The sequence below is a fragment of the Palaemon carinicauda genome, chromosome 3, assembly GCF_036898095.1.
Source record: "Palaemon carinicauda isolate YSFRI2023 chromosome 3, ASM3689809v2, whole genome shotgun sequence".
Classification (NCBI taxonomy): domain Eukaryota; kingdom Metazoa; phylum Arthropoda; class Malacostraca; order Decapoda; family Palaemonidae; genus Palaemon; species Palaemon carinicauda.
Window position 1 is genome coordinate 121,682,601 of NC_090727.1, and position 15,271 is coordinate 121,697,871.

Below are 15,271 nucleotides of genomic sequence, written 5' to 3' on the forward strand. Positions count from 1 at the left end.
AGGGAATTCACTGGAGCATGGAACTCTGCTATATAAAGCCGATCTTCTGTGAACGGTAGCACTCCGGCTTAGGTAGCACCTGGAACGGGATCCCGGGCACTGTTCCTGACGGCTGCTGAGCATTTTCTCTCCCTTCGAAGGATTTCGACGACGTAGGTGTCAAAGAAAACCAATCTGGGTTTTAGATACTATTTTTCATTTGTATGGCAAAGTTCTATATTATGTATTTTATATGTTGTAGTCACATGATGGTACTGTTTGACCTATGTTTTATGTTGTAAAATATTCTTGTCAGTAATATTGCTACACCATGTTGCATTCGCAAAGGTTACCCATTAATTATGAAGTGCTGTCAAATCTACTATTTTTTTCCTTTCTTTTTTTAGATTTGGTAGAATTAGATGAAAATCATAGGGAAATATTTCTTCGTATTTCCCTAGTGAAAACACTAATTATTATAATACTTATTTGATATGTTCAAATTTATCTATTGTTTATTTGAACATATGCTAATCTTGGCTCATTTCCTTTTCAGTATAATACAAAATGGCAATAATATAGGATAATTTTGATGAAAAGTATAACTGTTATTGTTTTGTTTTAATTACGGCTATAGAATTTAATGAAAATACTTATTAAGGAATAGCCAAATGTTTTGACTGTGAGTATGTAACTGCTGTAGTAAATTGTAATAACTTTGCTAATTGTCTTTATTTTCATCAGATGGGCTACTGGGACGAGCAATCCAACATGGGTGGCAGTGACCTCCTTCCCTCTACGAACCCATACGGTAACTACACCGTTGTCGACAGGGTTCCACGAGAGATTCTGGGTTACGTTCACGATCATTGGTATCAATTTCCTCCCATGAACCCTCTGTGGTACAACTTAGTAGGAGTATTTATGGTTGTTATGGGTACTCTTGCAGTCTGTGGTAACTTTGTTGTTATCTGGGTCTTCATGAACACCAAATCTCTTAGGACTCCATCAAACATGTTTGTCGTAAGTCTGGCCACTTCTGATTTCATCATGATGTCATTCATGGTTCCTCCAACTTTGGTAAACTGTTATTATCAGATGTGGGCTTTCAGTGGTCTATTTTGTGAGATCTATGCTCTTGTAGGCTCAATCTGTGGCTGTGCCTCTATTTGGGCCATGGTATTCATTACTCTAGATCGTTACAACGTCATTGTTAAGGGTATTGCAGCAAAACCATTAACCAGCTCTGGTGCTTTGCTACGAATTCTATATGTTTGGGGCCACACTTCCCTTTGGTGCATGCTTCCATTTTTCGGGTTCAATAGATATGTTCCTGAAGGTAACATGACTGCCTGTGGTACAGACTACCTCTCTGATGATCTGTGGGGACATCTTTACTTATATTTCTATGGTTTTGATTGCTTTGTTCTTCCTCTGTTCATTATCGTTTATTGCTACACATTCATCCTGAAGGCTGTTGCTACTCACGAGAAACAGATGCGCGAACAGGCCAAGAAGATGGGAGTCAAGTCTTTGAGAAATGACCCAGAAGCCAAGAAGACATCTAACGAATGCCGATTGGCCAAAGTAGCCCTCATGACTGTTTCACTTTGGTTCATGGCATGGAGCCCTTACTTTGTTATCAATTTTGTAGGCATGCACTACAAGCCTTTCATTACACCTCTCTTCACCATCTGGGGCTCGGTTTTCGCCAAGGCCAATGCTGTGTACAACCCTATTGTTTATGCCATCAGTCATCCCAAATACCGAGCTGCAATGGAGAAGAAACTACCTTGTCTTTCTTGTGCTACTGAAAGGGACGAGGAATCCGCTGTGTCTGAGACAACCTCGACTAATGAGAAGTGTTAGATGGGACTTTACTGATGGCTATGAACAAAAACAATCGATCACTAGTTGGGATGTTTCTTGAAATTGATGTATACATCTGACATTATTCAAATAACCTTTTAAATAAATCCTTGCATTTTTAAAATCTTTTATTATATCCATTATCATATGCTGTCTGACCTTTTATATCTTGTTAAACTTAAAATTAGAAAAAAATAGCTGTTAATAACTATTCAAAGATAACATTTGGTAGTTCGCAAAATTTTTCCATTAATTTTCACAAATTCACGTATCCATAATTCATAAAATTATAAACTAAAATCTTTATGAAAAACATAAATTTTTTTATTTTGTTGCCCTACATATGCTAACAGTTATTTCAGTTACTAAATCATTGCTTTACTTTGGGATCTAAGAGTTGTACAATGAAGTTAAATTCCAGAATATAGTCTAGCACAGCTAAAATGAAAGAATATAACATGTATATTAATATGGAACAATCAACAAAGCAATCTCACAAATTAAAAGTATTTATTTTGAGTCATTTTAGATGTTTTTCTGTAAGAAATTTCTGCTTTTCAATGATAGAACAGTTATTTACCATGTATATATGCCTGAGTTGATGAACCATGATTTTTCAAATAGTCAGGGTTTGAAGAGGTCCATCTGAGGTTATCATTAGTAGTTTATAAACCTTTATCAGCAAAACCAAAACGGTATTTTCATCCCCAAAATGTTTCGACGCTGATATCAAGGTCATTGTACTTATCACAGCCAATTAAGATTCTATTGATCTTTGCTCCCTACACAATCTAGCAACAGTCACTTTGGATTTTTCCAATTTAGTTATCAGTATAGAATTCCTACTTTAAAGTTCAACTAACTTACTCTGTTTTCATATGTTTATCATTTTTTTTTTCACTTAAAAAAATATTCCTCTAAAATAGTTGTTTAGTTTACCTGGAATGCCTGTAACAAAACTATTCTTTTGTACAATTTAAGTTCCTATGACCTAGTAGGTTATATTTTGTGGAAGGTTTTCTGTTAACAAATTAGCCCGGGCTATCAAGATTAAAAGTTTTAATTCAAGTTAAAGAAATTTCTCATCATGCATATGTAGGCCTATTAGTTTGCATTTAGAGCGCTGATGAAAAATAAAAATTTCAATGTATCCCTTAACTTGACTATGGTTGCCGGATTGCAAATAAACTTGAGACAATTTTTCAAAGTTCTGGCTTAAGGATCTGTTCTAGAACCTTCAAGAAGTCATCTGTTAAGAGCTTACGTTATATGTTGTCAGTGCTGATTTACCTTTTAGATTTGAAAAAAAAAAAGAAGTTAGGGCTTCAATATAGGGTGAAATTCAACTAGAGCATCAAACTATACGATATTTACAAATATGATAGTCGTTGGGCCTCCGTACCTTCTTCTGTGCGTCTCAATAAAGAAATTGATAGTGTTAATCAAAAGTAATAAAATTAAGGTGTTGCCTTTAGTTACCTTCTTGGGTGAATGTAGAATCATTACTATACAACAAACTATTAATTAAGAAGTGTCTCTGACCAGGAAGTGTCGAAGTGAAGAGACAATTTTTGGATTATGTTCAGACATGAAGATTGTGGGAAATTATAGAGCGATGATTCTAAAACACCTAGGGGAGTGTGCTGTGCATTTGTCCATGGGGATTGCTCCCATGATGGTAGATTCTCGAAGAATACATGTGTTTTTACAGTAAAGTTGACTTCCATAGGCAAATCCTGTTGGGGGCTGCTTCCATCTTGAGCTTTAGTAATTTTACAGTTTACTTAAAAGATTTAGTGCATTAAGGATAATTTCTCTTAGGTCTCTGCCCATATACATATTCAAGATAATGAATTAGCCAACAAAACAGCGAGAGCTGTAATATTACTAGAACAAATATCAAGCCAGTTGGTCTTCTCCAATTTTGATCAGCAATGAAAATTATAAGAAGATAAGATTAAAAATTGAGCATTGTCCATAGATTATCACCAAATGGTAGAAGAAAAATCGTACTGTCTTGGCTAAGGATAAGTCAAACTTGCTTGCTTCGTGGATTTTATTTCGACGGGGAAGTGCACCAATCTATGTAAATTGTGATTTTCCTTTTACTATCTAACACACATAAGTATGGGGCCAAAAACAGTATGGGAGACATATTACATCCTAACATGGACCCTATTGATATCATGGGTTACTTACAAGACATTTTTATGATAGGATTTAAATATATGCAATTATGGCACAATAAAACATAATGCATACTAAAATTTTTGGAATGAATGACTTCATCTTCTATTCAGTTATTGGAGGCTACGTATTAAATTTTTGTAGTTATTTTACTTTAAGTTAATTTCTATTTTCAAATGAATTGTTCACTCATCTATCTTACTGTATCCTTCACAACAATTATTTAAGTGTTAACCGAAGATCTGAATGAACCTTTGGGCTCCATTAGTTTAGATGAAACCTAAATACCATATTCCTCTCCATTCTATTCTAGATCTCAATAACAAGTCCATATAGTGATTTTCTTTGGCTATCTGATTTTCAATCCCGAAAAGTAACTCAAGACATCTTATTAAAAGTTCACTTAATTTTGTTATAGAACGTAAAAAATATGTTTATATGCAAATATCTGAAAGTAATTTAGAATAAGAGTAAAAATTATATACTGTACATGTTTATCCATAAATTCCTAAACACATTATAGTAATTAAACGTTACTTTATCCCACTTTAATTGGATTCCTATAAATCCAAAATGCACTGCACAAAAAAAGCCCAGAAGAAAAAAATTATTTAAATGTATACTCAGACGTATAGAGAATTACTCAAGTGCATGTTTATTCTGTCTGGGGAGAGTTTGAGCTAGATTTTGCAAAAGTTACGTTGTTTTTTTCTTCAGTTCCCAGTTATAAAAAATTAGAAGGACACCTGTATCCTAGCTTCATATAATATTGAATATATTTTTTTTCCAGTGACATCAGAGTAGACATATTTAAGAGAAATATTTGTTGAGTGTCCATTCTGATCTTATTGGCAAATTGACTGTAAACATGCTTCATGATACCTATGAATGCTTTGATAACCTTCCTTAGATCCGGTTTGTTAATATTAAAGTAACTAGAATTTTTTTAGATATTTCCCTTAAAAAATTGCTCAGCTTCAATATCGAACGTTATTTTTATTCCAAAGCCTTATGACAAACAAAACGGCTCCTTGAACGTGAGATTACTGGGTTTTCTTCAGTAAGTTTCCCAATACATTTTTTTTTAATTCTTGATATATACTTAAACCTTCTTCATATTTTGCCAGAGTTCTCCTTTCTTCTTATCAAACCACTCCACCTCTTTTTACTATATTGATTTAGAAAAATACCATTGCTATGATTGGGGCTAATCTTAAAAGGCAATTATAGGATATGTGGGGAATAGTTAACAACCTAATAATGTTAGAGCATAGAGGTTCCAATAGGCTAGCCGTATCAATATTCCAGTTGCAGAAGTATCCAAATCAACTTGGGATAGGACTCTTGGCATTCTGCCTGGCCTTTTGGCAGAGTGGATTAAATATGAGATAGTTGTTTTCATGCAATGGTCTCAGTCCTGTTTAAGAGATTTGTCCTACACCTGAGCTATCCTAATCTGGGTATTATTCATTTTAAGCACCAATAGGAGGTCAGCTCCTACTGGTATTATTTCATTGTTATTAGGTAGTAAGTTGGCCTGGGCACCAGCCACCCGTTGGGATACTACCACTAGAGAGTCATGGCGTCTTTTGACTAGTCAGATAGTACTACATTAGACCCATCTCTCCTGTTACGGCTCATTTTCCCTTTGCCTACACACAGCGAATAGTCTGGCCTAGTCTTCATACACCTGACAACACTGAGATTATCAAACAGTTTTTCTTCACTAAAGGGTTACTACACTGTAATTGTTCAGTGGACAATTTCCTCTTGCCAAAGGTAAAAGAGACTCTGTAGCTATGGTAAGCTGCTCTTCTAGGAGAAGGACACGCCAAAATCAAACCATTGTTCTCTAGTCTAGGGTAGTGCCATAGCCTCTGTACCATGGTCTTCCACTGTCTTGGGTTAGAGTTCTCTTGCTTGACGGTACAATCGGGCACATCGTTTTATTTAATTTCTGTTCTTCTTGTTTTGTTAAAGTTTATATAATTTATATAGGAGATATTTATTTTAATGTTTCCAAGATGCTATAAGCCCAAGGGCTCCAACAAGGAAAAATAGCCCAGTGACGAAAGGAAATAAGGAAATGAATAAACGATATAAGTAATGAACAAACAATTAAAATAAAATAATCTTAAAAATATTAACAACATTAAAACAGATATTTTATTTATAAACTATAGTAGGACTTATATCAGCCTGTTCAACATGAAAACAATAGCTGCAAGTTTGAACTTTTGAAGTTCTACTAATTCAACTACCCGATTAAGAAGATCATTCCATAACTTGGTCACAGCTGTAATAAAATGTCTAGAGCCTCATAATGGAGAAGGCCTGACTATGAAAATTAACTGCATCCCTAGTATTACGAACAGGATGGAACTGTCCGGGAAGATCTGGATGTAAAGAATGGTCAGAATTTTTAAAAACATCTTATGCAACATGCATAATTAATTAATTGAACGACAGTGCTAAAGATTAATATCTAGATCAGGAATATGGAATTTAATAGACCGTAAGTTCCCCTCCAACAAATTAAGATGAGAATCAGCCCCTGAAGACCAGATAGGAGAACAATACTCGAAACAAGGTAGAATGAAAGAATTAAAACACTTTTTCAGATTAGATTAATCATCAAATATTTTAAGACTTTCTCAATAAGCCTATTTTTTTGTACAATTGAAGAAGACACAGACCTAATGTGTTTCTCAAACGTAAATTTGCCAGCAGGATTCACACCTGAAATTTTAAAAGAGTAATACAATGTTAAAGAACCATCACCAATGCTGAGATCAGGATGTTGAGGACCCACTGGCCTTGACCTACTTACAATCATACTTTGATTTTGTTAGGATTCAACTTCATACCCCATAATTTGCACTATGCACTAATTTTAGCTAGAGCTCTAATAAAGGATTCAGCAACCCCAGATCTATATTCAGGAGTTGGAATGGATGCAAAGAGAGTAGCATCATCTGCATATGCAACAAGCTTATTTTCGAGGCCAAACCACATGTCCTTTGTATATAGTACGAAAAGTGATGGGCCAAGAACACTACTCTTATGATCACCAGATATCACATTCCTATACTCCCTATGGTGCCCATCAACAACAACTCTTTGCAATATATTACTTAAAAATTCAATAATGATGCTAAGAAACGACCCACCCACTCCCAACTGTTTGAGTTTAAAACAAGGGCCATATGATTAACATGGTCAAATGCAGCACTAAAATCAAGACCAATCATACAAACTTCCTGACCATAATCAATGGATTTCTGTACGGCATTGGCAATTGTAAGGAGGGCATCACATGCTCCAAGGGCTTTACTAAAACCAAATTGCAAAGTAGGGAACAGATGATTACCTTCAGCAAACCTATTAAGATGTTTTGCCAAAAGACATTAAAAAACTTTAGATAATACGGGAGTTATGGAAATTGGGCAGTAATCAGTTGGATTAATCTACCACAAACACATTTACATAGTGGAGTAACCTTACCAATTCTCCAACAAGTGCTAAAAGCTCCTCTTCTTGCTAAATTGGGCAAAATAACAGATAACTTTGGAGCTAAGAAATCAGCAGTCTTTATAAAAAACAAAGGAAAAATACCATTTGGGTCTACACAGTAGTTTTTCCGAGGAGGACTCATTGAAGTTATGGAATCTCGCTAGATTCGATGCCGCTTTGATGGTATGATGGAAACTTTCTATCATTCTGTTGGCTGCAGTGTTGTAAGCAGTAGTTTAATGTAGGGTAATGCCAAGAAGGTGTCCTGGTGATTTCCACAATTAAGAGGTGAAAGTGGCAACCATGTCTGAAATAATATGCACTAGGATGCCGAATCTAGCTATTCATCAGATATCCGAAAAGTAATACACCAGTACATAAAGTGGATGCTGCATCTAGCATGTAGATGACTTTAGGTCAGTAAAGGGAGCAAATAAAATCTGTGAAAAGGTCAGTGACCTTGTTACATGAGATTGTGCCAATCATGTCGACATGAATCTGGGTAAAATAAGACACAGATTTTTATGAAAAGTGTACAGACGTGAACCTGAGTGTCAATGCATTTTTTAAATTGGAAGTGAAGTACATGAACAGACCTAATCTTTTGTATCTTTAGTAATGCTAAATGAACTTAAACTTCAGCACTTGTGCAGCTCATTGACGTGAGAGGTGTGAATGGCCATAGATTAATTGAAGCACCTGTTAGCACTTGTAGGCTGGTGACCACAGGAGTGTCTACTAGTGCTATTGACACAGTGGAGAGTGGCATTCGTGTTATCGAGGGCAGCGTCTTCTCAATGTAGAGACATACAGAAAGTCCGGCAGATTTGGTGCTCAGTGGCTTTTGTTGGGCTTTTTTCAAAGCCTTTTAATGCATTTCCATGAGGAAAGTGGCCAGTGTGTTTCTAGAAAGGAGATCAGTGATGGGATTCAGTATACCAGGGATGTGTTGAAGGGTACAGTTCTATTCAGTATGGCTGGACTAGACATCTGGCTGTTGGATGAAGGTGTGTACAAGGGGCATATGATCTGGGAGTGACGGGATTGATGGACAGCCAAAACCCTGCTAGAGGTTAATGGTCGAAGGTAAAGTATCTGAAGTTTGCTTCAGAAAATTCTCTACTGAAAAAGGCAAACCCGGTGATTGGATGAGAACACCCCCCTCCCCCCATAGAGAGACGTTACTAGCATCAATGGAGAGTAAGAGGGGTGCACTTAGTACAGAAAAAAATGAAAGCTGTAGCAGTTGATTGGGATTTTGTTGTGTAGGAGGTCACCTCAATTTTGGACATCTTAGGTCCTTTCCCATAGTACCAAAACCCTACATTCTATTGTGTGGAAGAATAAAGGCAAAATAGCTTAGCCCCTCACCTGTATTAAAGCGAGTAATAATTGTATTAGAGATTCTATAGGTGTGAGCAATGCACTATCTGAGCACTTCGAAAATGTATATGTGTTAAAAAAAATCTCCAGGACACCATTATAACTTAGACAACCAATTGCCCCTCGATTTTAGTTTCCCTCTAAACTAGCAATAAGCAATTGCTCAACTTCTAGTGCTGACGAGAATGCTTATAAAACATTAATACAAGTATTAAGAAATGCTAAACTCCTTATATCAAGTATAATGAATAGGATATGGCATACTAGCTGGGCACAAGTGTATATAAAATCACCATTCTACAACCTGAAAAAAGTTAAGTAGGCCAACTTGACATCAAGTTGACAAGTTGTATTATCCTTTCTAGGTAAGGTTTTGGAATAGATTATCTACGCAAGAATTGTTTGTTACCTCGAAAAGAAAGGAATTATAGACCCATCCTCTACCGAAAGCAGTTTATGGAAGATGCATCCAACAACGAATTTATTAGTTACACTGGAGACGTACATTTTATATGCTTTTGCACCAAAGCAGTACCATGTAACTGTATTGTTTTACATTGAAAAGACATACGATACATCTTAGAGATATGAGATTTTGAAAACAGTTCATGATTGTAGATTTAAAAGGGAGTTGTTGTTATTCATTAGTCGTTCTTAACAAGTATTTTCCATGTGAAAGTAGGCAGCACCCTACCAAGAAGACAGCCAAGAAGAGAGTTCCACAGGGATCTTTACTTAGTATAATGTTATCTATAAGAAACATCCATTGTTATTACATGTGAAGCTCTTTATAAATTTTTTGAATGTGAAGTCTATCTCATTTGCAGTAGCAGAAATGGCTATGACTGGAAGAAGAAATACATAGATCGCATTATCTAGTTATCTTTTATTTCACATAAACAGTACTTGTACAGATCCAGGATCTTTTCGGTTTGAGTGCCTATCGAATTTAAATGTTTTTTTTATTCCAAAGTATGTATTTTGATGTGGAAAACCCTAAAATGATAACCATTTTGTGGAGAAATTATTTATTAACACTTAAATTGGCTTATATCAATCAATATCTTACTGAAATGCTGCGATTTCTCTGTGCGCTTTCTTGATTTTCAGGGCACTACTGAACCTAAGAAAACCCACCTAACCTAGCATAGGGGCCCTGTATCCCTACCTAGGCCTACGGGGGGGGGGGAGGGGGGCTCCGCCCCCCCCCTGCGACCCCCCCTTAAGGCCACAGTGATTTTCGGGACACTACCGAACCTAATACAACCACCTAACCTAGGGCCCCTGCGACCCCCCCCCCCCTTACAGCCACTACCTATCACATCCATCAATAAATAATTTCTCCACAAAATGGTTATCATTTTTGGGTTTTCCACATCAAAATACATACATTGGAATAAAAAAAACATTAAAATTCGATAGGCACTCAAACCGAAAAGACCCCAGATCCAGATATTTATATCACTGGACAAAGAATTACTTGCATTGTCCAAAAGTGTATTTTAGGGTTAATTTCCCACTACAGACGATCCTGTGTTATTCTTTTGAAAACCCTGAAAGTGCTGTTTTTGCAGCAACATTACCAGTCCATGGTCATTAGATATTTAAATATTGATATAGATTGCAGATATTCCCCAAATGGGCTTACTTTTAAAAGTGAAGTTGAGTACCCTTTCATATATTATAAAGCTCACTCTTAGTATCCTAATTCTCATGATTTTAGAGATAGAAACTTAACTAATTTGAATCTATCTAGGAAAGTAGTCCGCCCCCAAGGAAACTACTTAAGGTTTCATCTTTCCAATATTTTCAAAATGATAAAAATTATCTGGCTGTTAAATTTGGAGTAGAAAATATCCTTAGGCAACCTCCATTTCTAATGTAAAATGTATGGAATTTTAGTGGCTATTAAGAAAATAGCGACTGCAATGAAAGGCAGTTTATCATTTTTTTCTTTTTCGATGCGTTTTGTGGGCGATGGAATTTCTTAGTGCGATTAATCTTTTAGGTTTAAAGATTCTTGAGTGAGCATATATAAAACTGAAAAATCTAAACTATTTTTGAGGGGACGGGTGATGTTTAGCAAGTGTGGGTTTGCTTAGAAATGACGAAGCAACCAAGTTGGCTAAAAAAAAAACGCAGTAACAAGATTACTTCCAAACGCACAACCTCTTACAAGGAATAAATTTTACCCTGATATTATTAGTTGATTTTGAGTGATTAGCAGCAGTGTTGCAATTTTACAAAACCTAATAAAATGTAAGGACTAAGAGAGTTATACTTTCTCGGAGATATTGCAGTATGCTTAGAGGAGTATTTTGCAGATTGGTACAGAATATGACATAATTACAGGACATTTTGTGATAGTTGTTGTTTATGATTCTAGTAGAATTTTAACATTTATCTATTAAGCTAATTTCTGCAGACGATTTCATTCTGCTATTGAAATCGATGTCACACCTCTGATATCACACCACTTTAGAACTTTAAAACAGTCAATCGATCCTGTATTTGGACCGCCAAAATTAATAATGATAATATTAATAATAATATTATTAAGTCTACATTATTTAGATAAAATATTACTAAATATTTGAATACGCAAGACTTAATTGTTATACTAACTCTCAATGATGAATAATAAGCTAGTTGCCAAACTAAAATACATGTAATTCTTTTATATTAAGACCAAATGTGAAGGCAATAGCAAATGTAAGTATTCAACAAATGCATAAACATATTCAGTAAGGTGTAGATGATAGGAAATTAAGATTACAAAGAATACCCACAAAGGAAATTTTCAAATTTCCAATATTCAATATACATAGCTAAGCAAGGCAATGACCATTAAAGGATTAAAATTGATTTATACCTAATTTATCAACTAATTCTTTCAATGCATTTTAAGACCCAAATTTCCCAATAACTATATAAATATATCGGTACTTGCTTGGAATCACTAATAATAGATATGGTGTTTAAATAAAAATACTGCATCAATTTATGTTTTTTTCTTGAGGATTATGGAGGGCATCTTTAAATCATAAAAGTCAAATGCCAATACCTTTGAAATATGAGCCCCATATGAATTAAACGTGATCTCTCCATAATCAATATGTCTGAAAACTTCAAATCAATCGATCAGTCCTTTCCATAAGTTATTACTTTTGCACATTTAATATCTGTAATCAGTATTATAAATCAAGTATGAAATTATCTAGTATTGACATCCGAGTCATAGGAATTATTACGGTAATTAGAAATAAAGTACAGTGGTTTTTAAGATAACACTAGGTAAATATGGAGCATCTTCCAGTAAGTTTAGTTTTACTAAAAATATACTACTTGAGCTGTCTATATTATTGTAGATAACTTAACGTAAATATCTAGATTCTTTATCTTAGAGCATGTTTGTATAAAAGAATACTCTTTACTTTCTCATTTTATGATACAAATATATTATAAATTCTTCTAATTAAAAAATAAACATTCATAGGTGAAAACCTCTTAAGTTTTTATATATTTTATTTTCAACTATGTTATGCCGATCTATGATTACGCTGAGAGTTCAATATATATATATATATATATATATTTTTTTTTTTTAATGTATGAATTATTTTCAAACCCATGGCATAGTTTTCAAAATGTATACCATATGAAGGAATATTATAGCTTGAATACTATTTGTGGAAATCGCACCTGTCTTCAATATTACTTTTAAAAACTAGGTATTCGGAGTTTTCTGATTCTCAAAAGATGCTATAAACATTTCCGAAAGAAGCCATAAATCACCTCAGCTTACTCAGAAGGTGGGAAGTTGTGTAGCATTTTTTCCAGTGTATTTAACAAAAGGCAAGTTGTTGTTTCTAATTAAGAAAACTTACTAAAGCATGAAAGCGAAGCTATATAAGACGCTTTTTAGGTTAAGAGTTGCATTCCATTTTCGGTAGTACTTGGAACAGTATTCCGGGCAACTGTCCCTGGCCGCTGCTGATTATTCTCGACTGCCTCGAACTACGACGACGTACGTAATTTAGGAAAACAAATATCATTCTTCTATTCATTCTTTTTATTGACACTATTATAAGCAGTAGTAGGGGAATGCCTGTCCTTCTTCCAGTATTTTAGTATTTTACTTAATAATCTCGCAAAGCTTGTGCTATTCAATTTTAAATTTCAATATATTCGCAATTTTTTTCAGTAACAGTTTCATTTTAAAACAGTGTTCAGAAGTAAGTGAAGGAACATTATCATTAAGGCTGTTCTGCGATCTGTATTGGTTTAGCATAATAATTTAAACTTATGAATAAATGTTTAACAGCTTCCAGATAGTCTGGATATGGTTAAAGTTAATTATATATAACTCCATATTGGCTTATAGAGAGCACGAGAAATTAAGTTATCGAAGATGAAGTTTCCTTTACTTTGTCTTTGTCAGATGAAAGAATTATAGATTTAGTATGGAATTTCCTAAATATGTAGATGAATCTACCATGAAAAAATTTTGTTTTAATGTTTTGCATAAACATCCATACAGCAAGGATATGCAATATGGGTAGCATAACTTCTGATACTTCTCTGATCAATATTCAAAAACATAAAAAGAACCTGAATGACTATTGGTAATTTATATTTTTAAATTACATTGACGTTAGTATGATCCTAATCATCTGGTAAAGTAGTTTGTGGAATAAAACCTCCACTCCTAGAAAGGTTAATCAATCTAAGGAGTCTAAACATTTGCATGTTTGTTTTCCTTTCAGATGGGTTATTTTACCAATCCCTCCGACTCGCAAGGCTTTGAGCTTCCTTCTACGAATCCATATGGCAACTACACCGTTGTCGACAGGGTTCCCAAAGAGCTCCTCGGTTACATTCACGATCATTGGTATCAATTTCCTCCCATGAACCCACTTTGGTACAGTTTAGTTGGTGTATTTATGGTTGTTATGGGCAGTCTTGCAGTCTGTGGTAACTTTGTTGTTATCTGGGTCTTCATGAACACCAAATCTCTTAGGACTCCATCAAACATGTTTATCGTAAGTCTGGCCACTTCCGATTTCATCATGATGTCATTCATGGTTCCTCCAACTTTGGTAAACTGTTACTATCAGATGTGGGCTTTCAGTGGTCTCTTTTGTGAGATCTATGCTCTTATAGGCTCAATCTGTGGCTGTGCCTCTATTTGGGCCATGGTATTCATTACTCTAGATCGTTACAACGTCATTGTTAAGGGTATTGCAGCAAAACCATTAACCAACTCTGGTGCTTTGCTACGAATTCTATATGTGTGGGGCCACACTTCACTTTGGTGCATGCTTCCATTTTTCGGATTCAATAGATATGTTCCTGAAGGTAACATGACTGCCTGTGGTACAGACTACCTCTCTGATGATCTGTGGGGACATCTTTACTTGTACTTCTATGGTTTTGATTGTTTTATTCTTCCTCTGTTCATTATCGTTTATTGCTACACATTCATCCTGAAGGCTGTTGCCAATCACGAGAAACAGATGCGCGAACAGGCCAAGAAGATGGGAGTCAAGTCTTTGAGAAATGACCCAGAAGCCAAGAAGACATCTAACGAATGCCGACTGGCCAAAGTAGCCCTCATGACTGTTTCACTTTGGTTCATGGCATGGAGCCCTTACTTTGTTATCAATTTTGTAGGTTTGTACTACAAGCCTTTCATTACACCTCTCTTCACCATCTGGGGTTCAGTTTTCGCCAAGGCCAATGCTGTGTACAACCCTATTGTTTATGCCATCAGTCACCCCAAATACCGAGCTGCAATGGAGAAGAAACTGCCTTGTCTTTCTTGTGCTACTGAAAAGGATGATGAATCGTCTGTGGCTGAGACAACTTCAACCAATGAGAAGTGTTAGATGGGATTTTACTGATGGCTATGAACAAAAATGATCGATAATTAGTTGGGATGTTTCTTTGAATCGATGTATACACCTGACATTATTCATAAAAACCTTCTAAATAAATCCTTGCATTTTTTAATCTTTTATTATATCCATTTTTCCTATGCAGTCTAACCTTTTTATGTGTTTGTTTTAATTTAAATTAGAAAAAAATTACGTGTTAATAATTATTACTGATAAAATTTGGTAGCGCGCCAAATTCTGTAATCTATTTTTATGAACACATCTAGTTTTCATAAAAATTTTGGAACTAAAACCCTTATGGAAAATTATGAAATTTTTCATTACGGTACCCTATATATAATGCTAACAGTTATTGCAGTTATTAACTCATTGCTATACTTTGGGAGCTAAGAGTTGAACAATAGAACTAAATTCCAGAATATAGTCTAGCCTAGTAAAAATGA

General features: G+C 35.0%; 2 protein-coding genes across 2 annotated transcripts; both read left to right on the forward strand.

The window, feature by feature from the left end:
- Window positions 1-723: 723 nt before the first annotated feature.
- On the forward strand, window positions 724-1,848 carry LOC137637841 (rhodopsin-like). The gene has a single exon (XM_068369952.1). The coding sequence runs from the start codon at window positions 724-726 to the stop codon at window positions 1,846-1,848; it is 1,125 nt and encodes a 374-aa protein (XP_068226053.1).
- An 11,008-nt stretch (window positions 1,849-12,856) lies between these two features.
- Window positions 12,857-14,939, forward strand: LOC137637842 (rhodopsin-like). The gene is made up of 2 exons (XM_068369953.1): window positions 12,857-12,958; window positions 13,698-14,939. Exon 2 carries the CDS (start codon window positions 13,698-13,700, stop codon window positions 14,817-14,819), a length of 1,122 nt encoding a protein of 373 aa, XP_068226054.1. The 5' UTR covers window positions 12,857-12,958; the 3' UTR covers window positions 14,820-14,939.
- Window positions 14,940-15,271: the final 332 nt, after the last annotated feature.